Source organism: Rhamphochromis sp. 'chilingali' (assembly GCF_963969265.1).
Source record: "Rhamphochromis sp. 'chilingali' genome assembly, chromosome: 1".
In the NCBI taxonomy this organism is placed as follows: Eukaryota; Metazoa; Chordata; class Actinopteri; order Cichliformes; family Cichlidae; genus Rhamphochromis; species Rhamphochromis sp. 'chilingali'.
The window spans coordinates 54,116,083-54,136,690 of record NC_137929.1 but is presented as its reverse complement, the minus strand read 5'-3'; the positions used below and the strand labels follow the sequence as shown (position 1 = coordinate 54,136,690).

At 41.3% G+C, this 20,608-nt stretch overlaps 1 protein-coding gene and 1 pseudogene across 3 annotated transcripts; both read right to left on the bottom strand.

The window, feature by feature from the left end:
• Positions 1-1,956: 1,956 nt before the first annotated feature.
• On the bottom strand, positions 1,957-7,249 carry LOC308411717 (serine protease FAM111A-like; annotated as a pseudogene). Its single transcript, XR_013974749.1, has 5 exons — positions 5,952-7,249; positions 5,784-5,852; positions 5,627-5,689; positions 5,342-5,395; positions 1,957-5,254 (listed from the first exon to the last, which is right to left on the bottom strand). The product of XR_013974749.1 is annotated as a serine protease FAM111A-like (transcript).
• An 8,185-nt stretch (positions 7,250-15,434) lies between these two features.
• Positions 15,435-20,062, bottom strand: LOC308393339 (serine protease FAM111A-like). Of its 2 annotated transcripts, none has more exons than XM_080877027.1 (5): positions 19,988-20,062; positions 19,805-19,870; positions 19,642-19,704; positions 18,014-18,061; positions 15,435-17,920 (listed from the first exon to the last, which is right to left on the bottom strand). In XM_080877027.1, the coding sequence occupies exons 3-5, from the start codon at positions 19,669-19,671 to the stop codon at positions 16,181-16,183; spliced, it is 1,818 nt and encodes a 605-aa protein (XP_080733153.1). In that variant the 5' UTR covers positions 19,672-19,704; positions 19,805-19,870; positions 19,988-20,062; the 3' UTR covers positions 15,435-16,180. The 2 variants fall into 2 exon arrangements, with proteins under 2 accessions (XP_080733153.1, XP_080733154.1); XM_080877028.1 differs by having other exon boundaries at positions 19,971-20,045.
• Between the last annotated feature and the right edge of the window lie 546 nt (positions 20,063-20,608).

Genomic DNA, 20,608 nt, shown 5'->3' with positions numbered 1-20,608 from the left:
CTTTGATTTCTTACAATGAGAACATTTTTTTTTTAGTGAATATCCAAAAGCATTAAGTCCTTTCATTAACCACAGACGATCCAAGATCAAAGAAAAGAGAATAGATTGGTCAGTAGGTACTGCTTAGATCTGGGGTTTAAGTTTTGATGGCAATGAACCCCAAAAAGATCAGATTTTATTCTCCAAAAGTTTTTTCCTGGACGATTGAGAATGCATCAAGACATCAGATTTTATTGTTTTATAATGAGGGTTGTTGCTTGTAGTGTGGAGAAATGGTCACTAGGGGGAGCCGGTGGTGTATTGTTTAAAGCCAGAGGAGGCGTTCATTCCAGCAACAACCTCAGAAGAAAACATGAAAGTGTCACTGCTGTTTTTATAGTCTGAATCACTTATTTTATCCTTTTCCTTATTTAGAGGCCAAATTTCTATTTTAAGATAAAGCCCAAATATGGTGGATATGGTAAATGAGGAATCGCTGTAATTCACATCCAGGGAAGCGCTGAATTAACTGGGCAAAATGTCTTTATTTAAATAGCATGATATCTGAAAAATGCCTAAAATATTAGTTTGGTCCTCTGTATTGCCATGCTTTGTTACTTCCATGCTTCTGTTTCAAACTAAATCCAAGCAAACATCTTGTATGTAGATGTTACATTTGAAATATTATGTTCAGAAATACTGAAAATCAAGGCTTCTCCAGCTTTAAATGTGGTCTGATAGTCATGGTTCACTGAAGACCATAAAAACTGCAGACAAAAATGAAGATTTTAACTTTTGAAACCATGTAAAGCAGAGTTACAGCAACACCTTTCCACCTGGAGTGGAGTTTCTTGCTAAATTATAGTGTTCAAACTTTTACTTTTTTAATAACTTCACACAGACAAACAAGATACTGTCTGCACATTTAGGGCATGCTAACCCAAAAAAAAAAAAAAAAAAAAAGACAATATAAAACAATTAATTGAAAAACTGAAAAGAATACATTCTTGTGATGATCTTCTATTAAAGTGGCAAAAGACCAGATTTAAAACTAGCGTCACAGCCAGAGGCCAATTCAAGGAAGTAGACTAACGCAGACAGCACTCAGAAACATCTGAGAAAAATCTGAGAGCAAAAGACTTTATTTACAGAGTGCGTGTAGGTGCACAGAGTAAACAGAAAGGCGAGGAGAACTTAAAAAATAAACCATAAACTTAAATGGTGCACAGAGCAAAACAATGATTCTATTACTCAATTTACTTCTATGAACTCCAACTAGAAGCATACTATGGTTCATAAACACAACTCCTTAGACAAAAAACACACAAACACTACCTGAGAAACAAGGGGTTAGCAAACATAATCGGTACTGTGAGGTTTCCGTGAGGGAGCCTTGGGGCTATCCGACACTGGGTAACTGCCAGTGCAGGACCCCTGGGGCGTGGGACGAAGAAAACGGGGGTAGTCACTAGAAACGAGGGAAACAGGAGTTAGCTGGTACACTATGATGCCGATCCAAGGTAAACATGGTGAATTGAAAACAGTCTTACTTTGGAGCAGGCGGAGGTGTACCATAGAGGGGTAGGGGGTCCAGGTGAGGGGAAACTTGATCCGATGACGGAATCCGTGAGAATCAGAATGCTGGGTGGGGAGGCAGGCGAGCATGTGAGAGAAGCTGTGGGCTGACCAACGATTGTTTCCAGGTAGGTTATGGCAGTGACTTAGCAGTATCCAGAGATCTTCTGCGAGCAGAAAGCACAAAGGTCAAATTACATGGAAAAACCTATGACAAGAAACAATAATAATAATAATAATAATAATAATAATAATAATAATAATAATAATAATAATAATGGATTGCATTTATATAGCACTTTTCAAGGCACCCAAAGCGCTTTTCAATTCCACTATTCATTCACTCTCACATTCAATAACTGTGGCAGCCTTGACTAACGCAGGTTTGCAGACAATCTGGCGAAGTGTGATTGTGAGCGTTGGTCTTAAGAAGTCGGCAGTTCAAATTAAATACAGGTGCAGCCTATCAGCGTTGATGCAGCGGCTCCACCCAGAGATGGAAACACCAGCACTGAGGAAGAACCAAGCACTCCCCTGGACGATGACAGTTCGTTGAAAAGTTGTGTTATGTGTTGTGATCGCAAATTTTGAAGTCAATAAGATACCCTCATTACGCTGATGATGTGGAGGTCCAGCTTTTCAGATCCAATTAAAATCAAATCACTTAAAAAGATCTTCTGGAAACTAGTAGAATTCTTGTATAAGAGTTTAATACACAGAATCATATGAACAGCAAAACCGTACATTTTACAGCAAAATAATATCAAAAAGCAAAGCTGTTGTTGGGTATTTTCCATTCCACCAAACAGGTGTCAGTTTGCACTTTGTTCCTCTTTTAAACTCCGACACTTGTTTTACATAACTTTCTGGCGCTACTCCATAACTTCCGAGCGCTGTTGCCAACATCAGTTATTTTTAATTGGGTCCCTTTGACGAAGACAGGCAGAGAGGCTCCCAGGTGCATCTTAGCAGGGCCAAGTTTATGTAACCCTTTGTATGTTGGCCATAATACAATCAAATGTTACTTATTGATCCTAATTTCAGACAGTATTGATCACATATGCTCATACAACATTCACGCTCATACAACACGTGGCACAAACTTCAATAATATATTTGTGGATAACATTTGACATAAATATGTGGGTCTTGTGATTTTAAGCATTTAGGTTAATTGCTTATCACAGTGATTCCATTATATAAACACGTAGATAGACAGACAGACAGACAGACAGACAGACAGATAGATAGATAGATAGATAGATAGATAGATAGATAGATAGATAGATAGATAGATAGATAGATAGATAGATAGATAGATAGACAGACAGACAGACAGACAGACAGACAGATAGAGAGTGTATACAACTATGTATGATTGCATAGTATATTGGAAGCTACATATAAAGGAATTTTTGCATAGAACCTGTATTGTATTTTTCAGACCATAAGGCACACTGTTGATTTTTGAGAAAATGAATGAATAATGTAGCAGCTGAGCGAAAAAAAACAAACAAACACAAAACAAACAAAAGAAATTGCTCAAAAAGACTTCAGGGCATACAAACAGGGTATTTTACTATTAAAATATCCTGTGGTAATAAAGTTTATTCCACTAAGTAGAAAAGTAAAAGAAAACAGAATTAAAAGCCACAAGTAGGTGTGAAAAAAATGAAAGTTTGATGTGACGTTGACATAATTTTCACAAGACATTACACAACATCATATCTTAAAAGCTGTGGATGCTAACAGACAGACAAACAGACAACCTGAACCAATTGGATACCGCTGCCTTCAGGGAGAAAAATACTCTGGTATGTACAAAACAGAAGATAGAATTTTATCATTTCTAATTACTATAATCATTCAGTCTCTTTATAACTATAAATGTTTTCCCTCTTGCTGGAGAATTTTTAGATCTGGTTACCTAACTAAGCTCAGCCTCGAGTATTTCAGTCTCACTCCATTTTATCCGAGCATTCTTCCAACAGTGCCTCAGGTCTGTCTTGCTTTGACCCCACAAAAGATGCAATAATGTTTTCTAGATGTGGATTTCCCTTTTCCTCCTCCTCAACTCTTTCCACCACCTCCCCATAGCCCTCTTTCTTCAGATTATCCACAAAGTTTTCAAATAGAGTGAGCAGAGGAAAGGCATACTTGAGCACACTCTGATTAGGCTTTAGAAGCCCAAAGAAATATCCACCAGTGTGCAAACCAAACACTCGTCCATGACCATCGAAAACTGGGCAGCCAGAAGAGCCGTAATACATGAAAAAGTTGTAGGTCACATAGATATTTTCAAATGGGTTATTTTTGATCACCTGATTGACTGCATAAAGAGTGATGAAGTATTCCTTGATGTCCTCACAATTTTTATTAACAGCCTCCTCTCGTCTGTCTTTCTCAATGATACATATAGGATCCATTTTTTTCACTCCTCCTCCTGGGTGTCCAACGATACAGGCCTCACCGTCTGAAGGTACAGGTCCAAATCTCTTGAGGAGCCCTGGTGGCACTTCCTCTGTTTCTAGCTTAAGTATGATGTAATCAAACTTCTTGTTGCCAAAAAACACCTTGGCATTAATCTTGTTCTTCTCTGATTCGTGTTTTTCAAAGTTAAAGACAGCAGTAACGTTTACAGATTCATGACAATTAGGTCATTTTGATTGAACCCAGTCTTCAAATAAGTGGGCATTCGTCAAGACATAGTTGTCAAAAAGCACAAAGCCTGTGCCCTGCTTTATGGAGGAACCAGTTATGAGACAAACTGACTTGCTGAGCTTTAGCAGCTCCTTGACTTTGTGAATTTCACTAAAAGACTCCTGGATCTTTCCAAAGTTCTCCTTCCCCAGGTTAAATGCTTCCTGTAAAGAATTCCCAGGGAATCTACTTTCCATGTGTTGTTTCAGAGGTGGACACTGGGCACGCAGTAGTTCATAGATGTTCTCAATGCTGCTGCCGCTTTATTTGGCTGCTCTTTTTAGACTGATTCCTGTCTGCTGTGCTACATTTAGATTAATCTTATTTCTGTCTTTCATTGTGATCATTTGATGCTTGTTTAGGTTTTTGCTGTTTGAGTTGTACATGGTCAGGCTGTTGATTTAATTCTTTTGCTTCAGTATTTGCTCCTCGTGGAAGACATATCTGGAATTTCTTATTTTCCAGATTATCAATTTCGTCTGTGCACTCAGTCTTACATTTGTCATTGATGTTGACCAGCTCAACGTAGCCCAGGTCATCAGTGAAGCGGCCATCTCTTTTTAGAGCTTCCGCCACAGTTATCCCCTTCCCTCCGTAAACACAGAGATACTTGAACTGTTTTAAAGTGCCACTTTTAAAAAGTTTTTTTTTTTTTGGCATTTAGTCCTCCCTTTGTATCAAAGTAAAAGACAGAATAGGCATCTCTTGGATGTACTATTTTGGAATCTTGGACCTGAGCCGATTCTACTTTTTCTGATTTACATGAAATGGTCAGAACCTCATGATCCCCAACACAAGAACATGGGAAATGTGTTGGAACAATTGATACGTCGTCTCCTGTACCCATCTGAATGATAACATTTACATCTGCACCCTTAACCATCTTCTTATACTTATTTGAAGATGTTATGGCCTCCAGCACTGTGCAGGGTTGAACACAGTCAATGGTGTATGTGTCATCAGAACTGAACTTCACTCTGAACTGATGTCCATGTGGTTCCTGCAGGAAATCAGAGTGGGGAAATGGAAGTTTCAAACTTTTGTGGTAGTGAAATGAAGTGTATTTTGTACAAAAGGGAATATGCACCTTATAGGCATCACCATTCTCTTCCTTCATTGTCACTGGATGAGGTGTAGCAGTCTGCAAAATAAGAAAACAAAGTATATTTTCAGTTTAATGTGGTAACTATTAGAATTACTGAATAACCCTATTGAAGAGTTGTTTGACAATGTCAGTAAGGGAAAGATTTATATTTATTTCTAAGGTCAAACTTTGCGTTACACTGGACTAAATATTACATATCAAAAACACAAAAAACTTAAAGATGTATGTATCTTTCAGTCAGCTCAGGTCACATTGATGTGGCCTCACCTGAGAGGCTGGAGCTCCCTGTAGCTGCATGCTCACTCTGCGGCTGTCAGGACCAGGACTGCCCTGATAAAAACATGTGCACGTACAAATGAAACCAGACAAAAGACAAATGATGAAGCATGAATACTGTAGTATTATTAGACAAGCTGTTGCTTACAGTTTTCTTCCCCAAAAAGGGCCTGACGTCCTCAGTTATCTTTTGCCATTTCCTGGGAAAAGTTTTCTTCTGATATCATAAACATAAAGTCAGAGTATGTAAGATGTTTCTACACCTGCTTCAATCATTATTAATTTATATTTTTTAATACAGATCTTGTTTACTCACTGTACCACGTGGCAAATACACAAACTCTGATGATTCTGCCATTGAAGTCCTGAAGAGGTGATTTTCTGTGTCAGGCCTTTAATGTATCTTCAAACAAAAATCCAAGTTCAGAATATAGCAAACGTAGTTCAATCTGTGTTAAAATCAGAATAAATACAGATATAACTTAAAAATAAGAAAGTGTCAAACTCATTAAATGCAATAACAGTTTAAAAATCTATATTTGCCTTGCCAGCGTGCTGGAGTTTTCAAAACTGGATCTGGGCATATAGGGTGCTGTGCAAAAGTTTCAGGAAGGTGTGAAAAAAAATGCTGTAAACAGGAAAATAAAGAATGCTTTTTTCTGTTTTTTGACTGTTTATTGGCCTCAAATGGCGTATTGCACATGGTTCGCTGGCTTACATGCCAGTCAGACCTCGCGACTGTCCACAAGTGTCTCTATTTGGGCCCACTCTTGCTGGTGACGAAACTTGAGTCGCTCCACACTTGGGCCCTCAGTGAACTGAGCAACCAGCCCCTCCCCTGTCGTGGGATGGTGCAGGTTAGATGCTCAGCTACTGGGAGAGGCCTTGGGCCTTGTCCTACCTCAGCCATCCACTGAGTGGCCGAGCTGCTGTGGCAGGCTCTCTCTCCCTGGCAATGTGTCACTGCTTAGTGCCAGGCGGGGATCTGTTATGACGCCGCTTCTCCGGCCGGCAGCCCCAACTTCCCGTCTGCAGCATCGTCCGCATTTCGCAGGTTTCTTTCACAGTGATAGCCAGCTGCCATGCTCGAGTGGCCTGGTAGGCTGTGCTCCCCTAGCGTATTGCCTGCAGTTCGCCGGCTTACACACCAGTCGGACCTCGTTGTGTCTGATATGTCGGCCAGCGAGTGAGTGTTATCCAGCCTGCAGCGCTGGCTCCCTGTTTGGCGTTGCCCGCTTCTTGCAGGGTTGCACAGCCAGTGGGGTCCCCACTCAGCAGCTCGTGAGCTACGCTTCCTCTCCTTACTCTGCCCCTGGGATTCTGGGTTCTGGCCCTGGGCACCCCAGGCCCCAGCTGGGGATCCTTGGGGAGCATGCACGCAGGCTCGTCCTTGCCAACCGCCTGTGCTTTCTGGCGTGCTAACCACGTGCCGTGCGTTTACACGCTTGTCAGATCTCGCTGTGTCTGATACTTCAGCCAGTGAGTAAGAGCTCTCCAGCCTACAACGCTGGCTCCCTGTCTGGTGCATTGCCTGTGTGTCACAGGCTTACACGGCCAACACAGGCCCACTCAGTGAGCTGGGACTTATGACTGACCTTAAGTGTCTCGTTTGAGTTCACTCTTGAGGCTCATCTGTCTGCGGACAGCACGTAGTGACAGTGCTGGGGGTGGACTTTCAGATCGTCGCCTTGCTCAGCCCTCCACTTCAGCAGGCTAGGCTGCCAGCAGAGGTGGGTCGAGTATCCAAAAATTGTACTCAAGTAACTTTAAAATATTATTACTCAAGTAAAAGTGAAAAGTAGTCTTCAAAAAAGTTACTCGAGTAAGAGTAAAAACTCTCAAGTAGTGAGTAACTGTTTGAGATGTCTGATTTATTTTATAAATAAATGCTATCATAAAAATAAAAATAAATAAATATACACATTTTTGTATTTTAAAAAGGAATATATGTAAAAACATCAACAAAATAAGGCACAACAATTCTAATTTCCAGATTTCCACAACATTTTTCAAGCAATGATGGTTAAGCTTCAGCAGCAGTTTGCTCTCAAGGTTCTTTCTGTGAAGCTCTAACTGTTTAGCAGTGAGCAGGAGTCCTGCATGACTGAGAAGTCCTTCACAAGCTCCAGATGCAGGAAGAGCTGTATTGATTTTGATCGACAGCTTCTTGATGTGAGGAACGCCATGCAATAGAGCCACACCTCCAGTGAATGGACATGAAAGGTACCTCTCCAGCCCTGCTTCTGGCTTTCCTGACCCCATGGATCCATCATCTTAGTCGGTTAGGCTGCTGTTTGTGCTGGCCTCATCCAGCTCTGAGTCTAGGTGATGTCCGATGAAGATGAGACCTGTGGAAAGATGTATGGTTTTCAAAAGAATTAGGTCTGGTCATTATAATGCTGTATACACTGCAGCTGTGGATGTTTGGCAAGAAGATTTGATCACACTGGAGATGTTTTTTACTAACTCTTGTAGAAAAACAAAATCTTGTCATTCATATCCCGCACAAACAGTTTGCAATGAATTCCAGATTAAGTTTAAAATGAGAATGTGTGCAAGGCTAAGCAGTACTAGCCAATAGATCCTCCTGTTTGGCTGTTACTCTGTGAAAAGACGAGAAAGACAGTGATGGAAGCGTGACTGGAGCTGCTATGTAGCCTATATAATATTTATATTGTAACATGATAATTCTGTATATTGTAATAACGTGATATTATATTGTTCAAACGTGAAAAGTATATTGTTAGAACAATATACTTTTCCACTTTTCTATTTTTCTTTTGCCTGGGTGGCAGCTCTACGCTTCTGTATCCGAGGCTTTTCAATGTGGCCTCACAAAATTATCACGACTACAAACATGAAAAGAGTTGGATGGACATTGCTGCTTAATCACAGCTGCCTGATCAATGTTTTTCATTAGTAATTTAGCAAAGTTGACGGTGGTGTGTGTGTGTCTGTGTGAGTGAAAGGAGCTGAATAACGTGACTGAAAAAAATTGCACAGTGTTTGCCCAGCTTAATGCAGACTGTTTAAACTAAACAAGCTGCTGTTTCACATAATAAAGCCTGTCAGCCGCAGTATTGCCTTCTGTTTTAACAGTTAAAGCAGTAGAGACGAGCTGTTGGCATTAGAGATGGCACAATACCACTTTTTTATGTCCGATACCGATACCGATATCATAAATTTGGATATCTGCCGATACCGATATGAATCCGATATAGTGTTTTTTAATCAACAAAACTGTTTTTTAAATATCTTGCTGCATTTTGTATAAGTTCATACTCAAGTTTAAAACAACAACTACACTAAAGCTATTCTGTTATACCTATATGCAAAAAAAAAAATATTTCATAGTTCAGCAATACTGATCAATCTAATAAACTTAAACCTACACCATCCTCCCTATTCTGGTATTTTAAAGAGTACTTAGCGTAAATATTAAGCAACCTAACTAATAGGGTTCCAACTCCCAGCAACAACAAAAATAAATAAAAAATAGGGAACCACCCCTCACGCTCCACCTCATTATGCTTAATCAACGTAATCAACCTTAATTTGATGCAGTGTGAAAAAAAAAATGCACAGAAATCAATTATTTTTCAAGAAATATTAAATAGATTCAACATCTTTCTTCAACAAAATTGCAGACTGCACAGATGGTACCTTCTCAAAGGAAAAAGTACTAAAGCTTACTAGGGTATATATATTAGACTTAATAGTCACTATATACAGTAATTGACTTCTATTCATTTTACATCAAATTAAAACTTTGGGTGTAAGATTCGGATAATTATTTATTAAAAGCTCGACATTTTAAATGAGAATAAGAAAGAAAAGTATGTCTCTGTGCCCCCTTTTCCCTGTTAATGCCCTATCGGCCCCCCTGGCTAAACTTTGCTAGATCCGCCCCTGCACAGTTACCAGCCGTCAGCTACGTAGAAAAAGATCCTCGAGTAGAAAGTAATAATAAATAAATTCTAACAACAGCTGATCAAGCTTAAACGTGCTGCTGTTGTTCAGCCGCTGGTTTCCTCTTTCTGGTGCAAAGTGGGCCAAAAACAAACCAGAGACACGGACTCGCGACAGAAAAGCCGATCAGCTGATCATTAAGCAGTTTCATGATTGAAGTAGCAGCCGGAGAGCGAGAGGCAGTCGCTTGTTAAGCTTAATGCAGGAATGCTTTACAAACATTCAGAGATGGACTTACACACTTGCTTTACTTCTCTCGGGGATAACTTTGTCGGAGATGAAATGCCGGGTTGCTAGCGAAGCTCCACATGCTATCCAGACCACCGACAGGTCCCGCATGCCACAGCCGCTCTATCACGTGATGCATACTGCTCCGACGTGCTAACGTTCTGAGGTGAGTTACGGCATGTTGCAAGTTTTGTGAGGTGCTTTCGTGATATTTAATGAATCGGATTACATTTTTTATTTTTCTCCGATATCCGATCCAGTAATTTAGGTCAGTATCGGACCGATACCGATACGTAATATCGGATCGGTCCATCTCTAGTTGGCATGTGCGTGGAACTCTAGCGTCATTAACCATGCGAGCAGTTAAAAGGACAGCCGAAGCTGCACTCGCAGCTCGAGCTCGACACCGCTGCTGTAACATAAGACTGAACCACAGCTACAAAGATATTTAGAGAAAACTTACCCTTTCCTCAGGTTACACGAGTTGAGTTTTTTCACGCTGAAAAGTTGTTGTTTTGGCTCTCACTGAAGACACTGACGCTGAAGACATAGCTGTTCTTTCGTACTTCTTTTAAGCAAAACATTCTTTGTATGTGACGCCAAGGGTGTTCATCCTCCTCAGCTCTAGTGTAGACGACTGGCTCTGCCATGTTTTCATGGGTTTTTTCTTTCCGTGTGTCTGCTGCTACTTTGAAATGCTTGGCCCGCTCTGCCCGCCACAGTTTCAAACTGGTCATGTGACTGCATGGCCACATGTGATTGGTAAAAAAGTTACCGGAAACTCCACTGGCGGCATGTTATCTAATGTGTTAAACTAATTATTTTTTAAAAAGTAACGAGTTAAATTTTGCAAATATAGCGGAGTAAAAGTACCGTTTCTTCTTCACAAATGTACTCAAGTAAAAGTAAAAAGTAAAAAAAGTAAAAAGTAAACTTTAAAAGTACATTTTTTTCAAAAACGTACTCAAGTAAATGTAACGGAGTAAATGTAACTTGTTACTACCCACCTCTGGCTGCCAGCCCCCCTCCCTGTCTGTCAACAGCATGGGGCAGCTTTGGCTCTGTGGATGGACAGGTCTCATTCCTAGCTTGACCTATTACTGCAGGCTGTGTTCCTGTGTTCATGTTGCCTGCTTCACCGGCTTACACTCCAGTCGGACCTCGCTGTGGTGAGTGGGTCTTCTCCAGCTTGTCGTGCCGACTCTCTATCTAGCGTTTTGCCCACTTGTCGTACGCTTATGCGACCAGCGATCGTAGCTCAAGCGTTGTGAGTTCGCCTTGTAATTGGAAGGTTGCCGGTTCGAGCCCCGGCTTGGACTGTCTCGGTCATTGTGTCCTTGGGCAAGACACTTCACCCGTTGCCTACTGGTGGTGGTCAGAGGGCCTGGTGGCGCCATTGTCCAGCAGCCTCGTTTCTGTTAGTGCGCCCGAGGAAAGAGGAGGGAGACGAGGAACCATCATGGAAGGACAGGCCCCTGCACGGTATGTACCACCGGCAGATAGAGGAGGTGGCTGATATCCAGAAATCCTACCAGTAGCTGGACAAAGCTGGACTGAAGGACAGCGCCTATCACACCAGGCAAGACCCCAGGTGCAGGCTGTGTAAAGATGCCCCAGAGACAATCCAGCACATAACAGCAGGGTATGGAACGCCCTAACCAAGTGGCCGGCATAGTATACAGAAACATCTGTGCCGAATATTGCCTGAAAGTTCCAAGGTCAAAATGGGAGACACCCCCAAGGGTGGTGGAGAATGACCGAGCTAAGATCCTGTGGGACTTCCAGATACAGACGGACAAAATGGTGGTGGCTAACAAACCAGACATAGTGGTGGTAGACAAACAGAAGAAGACGGCCGTAGTGATCGATGTAGCGGTTCCGAATGACAGCAACATCAGAAAGAAGGAACCCGAGAAGCTGGAGAAATACCAAGGGCTCAGAGAAGAGCTCGAGAGAATGTGGAAGGTGAAGGTAACGGTGGTCCCCGTGGTATTCGGAGCACTAGGAGCAGTGACTCCCAAGATAGGCAGATCCCGGGAACAACATCGGAGATCTCTGTCCAGAAGAGCGCAGTCCTGGGAAAAGCTAACCCTCAAGCTCCCAGGCCTCTGGTAGAGGACCCGAGCTTGAAGGATAAACTGCCCGCAGGGGCGTGCTGGGTGTTTATTATATATATATATATATATATATATATATATATATATATATATATATATATATATATATATATATACACAGTGGGGCAAAAAAGTATTTAGTCAGCCACCGATTGTGCAAGTTCCCCCACTTAAAATGATGACAGAGGTCAGTAATTTGCACCAGAGGTACACTTCAACCGTGAGAGACAGAATGTGAAAAAATAAATCCATGAATTCACATGGTAGGATTTGTAAAGAATTTATCCGTAAATCAGGGTGGCAAATAAGTTTTTGGTCACCTCAAACATGGAAAATCTCTGGCTCTCACAGACCTGTAACGTCTTCTGTAAGAAGCTTTTCTGTCCCCCACTCGTTACCTGTATGAATGGCACCTGTTTGAACTCATCATCTGTATAAAAGACACCTGTCCACAGCCTCAAACAGTCAGACTCCAAACTCCGCCATGGCCAAGACCAAAGAGCTCTCGAAGGACACCAGGAAAAGTATTGTAGACCTGCACCAGACTGGGAAGAGTGAATCTACAGGCAAGCAGCTTGGTGTGAAAAAATCAACTGTGGGAGCAATCATCAGAAAATGGAAGACATACAAGACCACTGATAATCTCCCACGATCTGGGGCTCCACGCAAGATCTCATCCCGTGGGGTCAAAATGATCATGAGAACGGTGAGCAAAGATCCCAGAACCACACGGGGGGACCTGGTGAATGACCTGCAGAGAGCTGGGACCAAAGTAACAAAGGTCACCATCAGTAACACACTAAAACGGCAGGGAATCAAATCCCGCAGTGCCAGACGTGTTCCGCTGCTGAAGCCAGTGCATGTCCAGGCCTGTCTGAAGTTTGCCAGAGAGCACATGGATGATACAGCAGAGGATTGGGAGAATGTCATGTGGTCAGATGAAACCAAAGTAGAACTTTTTGGTATAAACTCAACTCGTCGTGTTAGGAGGACGAAGAATACTGAGTTGGATCCCAAGAACACCATACCTACTGTGAAGCATGGGGGTGGAAACATCATGCTATGGAGCTGTTTTTCTGCCAAGGGGACAGGACGACTGATCCGTGTTAAGGACAGAATGAATGGGGCCATGTATCGTGAGATTTTGAGCCAAAACCTCCTTCCATCAGTGAGAACTTTGAAGATGAAACGCGGCTGGGCCTTCCAACATGACAATGATCCAAAACACACCGCCCGGGCAACAAAGGAGTGGCTCCGTAAGAAGCATTTGAAAGTCCTGGAGTGGCCTAGCCAATCTCCAGACCTCAACCCCATAGAAAATCTGTGGCGGGAGTTGAAAGTCCGTGTTGCTCGGCGACAGCCCCAAAACATCTCTGCTCTCGAGAAGATCTGCATGGAGGAATGGGCCAAAATACCAGCTACTGTGTGTGCAAACCTGGGGCCTGTTCTTCGTACGTCGCTTACTACATCCAAGATCAAATGACACATCCAAGACCAAACTATCGCGCTAACCGTGAGCTCGCTAATCCGGTTCCCCGAACACACCTGCTGTTGACGATTAGTACAGCTGGACGCAGTAATGTGACATCACTGGGTGTCGTAAAAGGGGCTACGCATCGATAGTAGAAACATTGATCGGCAACCCGCTGATTGGTCGGCGAAAATGTCGAAGGGGCGTGCACGGTATTTTCCGGCAGCAGAGCAAGAACTCTTGATTGAGGGATTTCAGGAGTTTCAGAGTTTAATTAAAACGCAAGAGAACACTGCAAAGGCTGCAAAAGCAAGGAGAGAGGGGCTGGCAGAAAGTTGCTGACAAATCAAACTCGTAGGTAATTTAATAATAATAATAATAATGGATTGGGTTTATATAGCGCTTTCCAAGGCACCCAAAGCGCTGTACGATACCACTATTCATTCACTCCCACATTCACACACTGGTGGAGGCAGCTACGGTTGTAGCCAGGCTGCCATATCGCGCCATCGGCCCCTCTGGCCAACACCATTAGGCGGTAGGGTAGATCTATCATATGACACTATATTGTCCAATATCATATGGCATTATATTATATTATAATATGTTATATTATATCCCCTTTCACATTAGAGCCACAACAGGACCCACAAGAACATGGGAACAAGTAAAAGTGGAATACAGGAGTATTCTACAGAATGGTAATATTTATCTCTTAGATTGCTTTTCGTCTCTTGGCAAGGTAATACTGGCCTGTAATACTCTGTTAGTTTGTTCATAACAGCAACCAAGAAAAGGGCAGAGGAAAAAAAGACAGGTGGTGGTCCTGCACCCCCTCGTCAACAAGTTGGTTAAGTAAATAATACCCTCACGGGAATATCGATATCTCTCAATGAGCACACTGTCGCGCTGAGCTAAAGGATCCTGTCTATCCCGCAATATACGCTGAATTCTGAGGACTCTCCTTATCAATCTTGCACCTTCCGCAATGGGTTGGTCGCGTAAACGGACAGGACATGGCTGCGACAGGCTTCCCAAATCCACCTTCGCTTTTATAGCCGTGGTCTCCCATCTTGATTACACGAAGTAATTTACAATTACTACTCTGAAATATGAATTACATCTGTAATAATCGCATACATGTAATAGAATGTTAATAGTACATTTCCCTTTTTTAGGAAATGACCTGTGTGAAATCAATAAATGGATCAGGTGCTGCACTGTCTTTAGTTACATTGATGTTATTTATTTATGGTGAAACAGTGGTGGAATATCGCTGTTGCTTTCGTATAAATGAAGCGGACATACCTGCGTGGCCGCGATCTAATCCTGTTTACATAAAGTAAACCTGCTCCCCAGCAGGTTTACGCTTACGGCTCTGTTGCTATGACAGCAAGTCCCGGATGAGCTTCGGGGAACCGAACGATCCAGGATCACGCAAAATCGTCAACAATCTAATCCAGCTAACTTACTTAGCGAGGTACGAAGAACAGGCCCCTGGTAAAGACCTATAGTAAACGTTTGACCTCTTTTATTGCCAACAAAGGTTATGTTACAAAGTATTGAGTTGTATTTTTGTTATTGACCAAATACTTATTTGCCACCCTGATTTACGAATAAATTCTTTACAAATCCTACCATGTGGATTCATGGATTTTTTTTCACATTCTGTCTCTCACAGTTGACGTGTACCTCTGGTGCAAATTACTGACCTCTGTCATCATTTTAGGTGGGGGAACTTGCACAATCGGTGGCTGACTAAATACTTTTTTGCCCCACTGTATAAGTATATTCTTATACTCTCTAGACCGAAGAAGTCACTTGGATGAAACAAAACATTTCTCCCACCAGTTTTGAAAAATTGAACCACTCTAACATGAAGGTGAGTTTAGCATTTTTTTTTTAATTTTATTCAGAACTGAAATAATAACAGGAGAAAAGGATTGGTGTTACTCACTATGACACGTTTTATCTTTGGGAAGTTTTGCCAAAAAGACATGTACACCAAGCCTCAAAAAATGTGTCTGACAGAAAATCTTTTCCTGTGTGGGTTTTTCAAGAATAGAGTGTAAAGAATCTTGACTTGAAATAAACAAATTTCCTTTTTCAACAGGAAGGAAAGTTTAAAACAAAGAAACATTATAGTTCATAATGACAACACTAAACATGTCACAAACAGGTTAACAGCATATGGTTTGTATTACATTGTACTAAACATACACAGCAATGTTAAAACACAAGGGGTAAAAAACATGATTTTCAAAGGATGGTTTTCATTCCACCAGTAGTTATAAAACAAAACAAAAAAACAGACATAATAAAAACCCTGGGTAATACATCTGAACAGACAGCTACACACCCACTAAGTAGAAACTTCTACTAAAATCTAAACATTAAACTAAGGCCAGCTACAAGCTTGGTTTTAAAACATCACTTCTATATCATTGTAGTGTGCCTTTAAGGGTAAATACACAGTATCTGTGTTTTTCAGTCGCAAAGTCAGAAGTTTTCTTATTATATAAATTATTTTACTCAGCATGAGGTTATGTCCGCAGTATAAGCTTTGACTGTAATCTCTCTCAGTATAGGGCTACAGTAACTTCACTAAGCTTCAAATCCTCCTGTGCCTTATACCACAGGTCCCCAGAGGCACAGGTTCAGGTTACATCTTATGTGTTCAATTCTTTGAAGAATAATGCATTAGAAAAAAAGGAATCTCTGAAATCAGAAATAGTTTGCAACTTGCCCTAATCTGTATACCTAACTGACTTCCATTGGCTCCTCAGCATTGAGTATCTCTTTCAGGTGTGGGTTTCTTTTTGCTGCCTTCTCAACTTTCTTCAACAGCTCCTCATTTTCACTTTCCTTCAGATTTTCCACAAAGTTTTCAAATATAGTAAGAAGAGGAATGGCATATTCAATGACGCTCTCATCACTGTTGACTGAATCACAGACATAACCTGCAGTGTGCAAACCAAAAACTCTGCCAAGTCCATCAAACACTGGAGAACCAGAGGCACCGTGATACATGAAAGTGTGGTAGGTCGCTACCTTTCCTGCTTTACATCCACCTATCAATATGTCATTAATGCCATGCTCTTTGAGCCAATCACTGATTGTTTTGATGATGAGCAGGTTTTTGTACTGATACAAATGTTCATCAATAGCCTGCCCTCTCTTATCTGTCTCAATGATACATGTAGGATCCATTTTTTTCACCCCCCCTGCTGGGTGTCCAATGATGCAGGCTTCACCATTGGCAGGCAGTGGTCCAAACTCACTGAGCAGCCCTGGTGGTACCTTTATGTTCTGTGCTCTTGTTTGCTGGTTTGGTTTTGAGCCTTCAGGGTTGAGCTCCAGAACTGCATAATCTAGATCAGCATCAAAGTCAGTGAATGTATTCTCTGCTCTAAAGTAGTAGAAATTTGTTTCTGGCTCAGACTTCTCGTAGTCAAATACAGCAAACACTTCTACATCCTGCTGCAGCGCCTTTCCTTCAACGTAACCATCAAACAAATGTGCCCTAGTCAGGATGAAAGTATCAAACAGCACAAAGCCTGTTCCCATAGAAACATCCTTAACAATGACTTTGCAAACTGACTTTCCCAGTTCTAGCAGCTTCCTGACTCTGTGAACTTCACTGAAGGACTGCTGGATCTTTCCAAAGTTTTCCTTCCTGAGATTCAGTGCTTCCTGATACAAATCACCAGGGAATCTACTCTCCATCCATCGTTTCAGATCTGGAAACTGCTCACGCAGTAGTTCATAAATCTTGTTTCTATCAACATCACTGCTGGTTTCTTTCACTGCGGTTTTTACACGGATTCCCTCCTGTTGTGCTAAATAGACGATCTCTGACCCTGATCTTCTTTCACAATTACTTTGAGAATTATTTGTTGGGCTTTCTTGCGACTTTCCATTGTTTTCTTTTGGAAGGCGTATCTTGAATTGTTTCTGGTGTAGGATTTCTACCTTTTGTGTGCATACAGTGAGGCGTTTGGGATCCTGATTGTTGGACAGCTCAAAGTTACCAAGGTCATCAATGAAGCGACCGTCTCTCTTCAGAGCCTCAGCCACAGTTATTCCCTTTTCTCCATAAACACAGAGGTTCTTGAACTGTTTTACATCATTATTTTTAAAAAGTTCCTTTGTTTTAGTGTGTAGCCCACCAACTGTGTCTATATAGAAGACAGAATAGTGCCCTTTTGGATGCACTATTTTGGAATGTTGGACTTTACCTTCAACTTTTTCTGCTCTACATGATATGATCAGACACTCACCATCATCAATGCAAGAACAGGGGAAATGTGTTGCAACAATTGACTTCTTATCCTCTTTACCTAGCTGAATGATAATGTTCTCATCTGCACACTTAATCTTCTCATTGCATTTCTCATTTGATTTTATGGCTTCCAGCACTGTGCAAAGCTGATTACACTGAACAGTATATTCATAACTAGCTTGACTGAATTTCACCGTAAATTCATGGGAATGTTGAACCTAGAGGAAATTAGAGCGAGATGGTTAGAAACACAGTGGTACTAAAGAAGCAGAGCAGTATTTTGGTCATGTAATGTAACACGGTACACTTACAGTGAAATCACTGTCATTTTCCTCCTTTGGTCGAGTTGGCGTAAATCCCTGCAGAAATAACAGATATTAAAATATATAAATACATATCAAATTATTCAAGATTCAAAGTGTTTATTGTCATGTGTCCAAAGAAAAAAAAAGCATTTCTCTATGCAATGAAATTCTTTCTTTGCTGTCCACCCTCAGATGCCGGTTAATATATACAATAGAAATAGAACAGAAAAAATACAAATAGTGCAAATAAATAAATGAAGACAGAAAAGGAGACAAAATATTGAATTGTGAAACAGAGGTGCAAAAGACCTGTGGCTGTAATATGCTGGCTTAATATGCAGGATGACCTGATGTGCAAAAAATTATTTTTACTGTTCAAAAATAGGTCAGCTGTTCAATGACAGTGGGGAAGAAGGAGTTGTTGAGTCTGGATGTTCTGGATTTCACACTTCTAAACCTTTGTCCTGAGGGCAGAAGTGTGAACAGTCCGTGTTGGGGCATGTGGGGTCTTTGAGGATGGAGGCAGCTCTTCTCTGGACTCTGTGATTGTAGATGCTCTGCAGAGAGAGCAGCGGACTCCTGATGATCTTCTCCGCGGTTGTTATCACTCTCCGCAGGCGTTTGCGGTCCATAGCAGTAGTGCTGCCATACCATGCAGTGATGCAGCTGGTCAGTGTGGTCTCCACAGTGCAGCTGTAGAACCTGCTGAGGATCTTGGCCGACATACCAAATTCCCTCAGCCTCCTCAGGAAATACAGCCGCTGCTGAGCCTTCTTGACCAGCTGTGTGGTGTTCAGTGTCCAGGTCAGGTCCTCAGAGATGTAGACGCCCAGGTACCTAAAGCTGTTCACCCTCTCCACTTCAAGTCCCTGGATAGACAGTGGTTGGTGAGGCCTCCTCTTCTTCCTCATGTCCACTATCATCTCCTTTGTCTTGTCAGTGTAGAGGGTGAGGTTGTTGTCCTCACACCATGACACCAGACCGGCCACCTCTCTCCTGTAAGCTGCTTTGCCCCCTCCAGTGATGCGGCCAATCACTGCAGTGTCGGGCGTGAACTTCAAAACGATGTTATCTTTGTTGGAGGTGACACAGTCATGGGTGTACAGGGTGTAGAGGATGGGACTGAGGACACAACCCTGTGGAACTCTAGTGTTTGTAATAATATTGGCTGAAGTCCTGTTTTTTAAGGTTAACCTAATAATGTATTTTGTCTTGCTTTGTTTTTTTTTAGTTTGTAATGTAGATTATTTAAAAATACCTTTATGTCATGTTTTTTTAATATTTGGTATTAAAATTTTGTATTCTGATTACAAAAGTGTGAAAAATGGTGAATCTCCTTGTAAGACCTTCCTTTGTCACAATTTGTGGGTTGCACACAGTGTTGAATAATATGAAGCAGACCCTTGCAGAGATGTGAAGCATGACGTGGCCCTCAGACCAAATCACTGGTATGTGCATATCTCATCAATCATACTTCAACTCCCTATAAAGCTCACACAGATTCACTTTTCATTGACAGTGTCAGAAATGTAAAGGTTCATATTTCATGATTACATAAAATATTAAACATGTCAAGAACCTACGAGCTTGTTTATTGTTCAATCAGCTATTTTCACACTGACATAAGACCTCACCTGAGGGGGTTTAGGTCCTTCTGACTGCATGCTTGCTTTGCTGCTGCTGCCACTGGGACTGTTCTGTTAAAAAAAGAAAAGCACAGATAAATTAATTTGGCTGATAAATACAGAGTAGAAATGGGGAAGCAATAACATTGCAGTATTATTAGTTTTTACTTACCGTTTGCTTGGAAAGAAAGTCCCTAATATCTCCAGTGTTCTTTGATCATTTGGGAGGCATTTTCTCCTGCAATCGTGAACATAAAAGCAGAGTATGTCAAGTGTTTGTTCTTAAGACGGAAAAAAACTGTGGTGTTTCGAACAGTTTTGTTGTCCAGAAGACTCACATTGAAACTAAACACACCTCTGTTTTTTACTGTAGTCGTCAGGGAGGGATGAAAAAGTTCAGATGTTGATATCCTGATAAAAATAAATAATTAATATCTAAAAAATATCCAGAAAAGGAAAATGCTGAAAATGCCTGTTGGCACACATTATGAGCAAATAGTTGGAAAATGTCAAAATACAACTAACCATGGATGTCTTGTGGGTTTCTCTAAGTTTCTCCAAACTGAGGCTTTGTTGCTTTTCAAAAATACACTACACAAGTAGCAACAAATTGCCCACCAAAAGTCACGTGTGTGCTGCTTACTCTTACTCTTGAGCCTCTGAACTAATCAGCATAGAGCCCAGCAGCTTAGGTTGCTTAGAAGGACTTACACCAGAAGAAGTACTTTTTTTTTCTTTTCCTAAAAACATCTAACAGGAACATTTCCTGTTCTAGGAAACCAAAACATGGTCCATCATACTCATTTTTGTGTTGGATTTGATTTAATTTTGTAACAAATTAGATATGGCAGTATGTCTGTAAGGGGGTAATTTAGCCAAAAAGCATAAAAAGCAAAATAAATTCTCAACAGCTATAAATTGTTATGAATTATTATGGTACATTAAATATCTTAGAATCCAAAATTACAACCAGAAC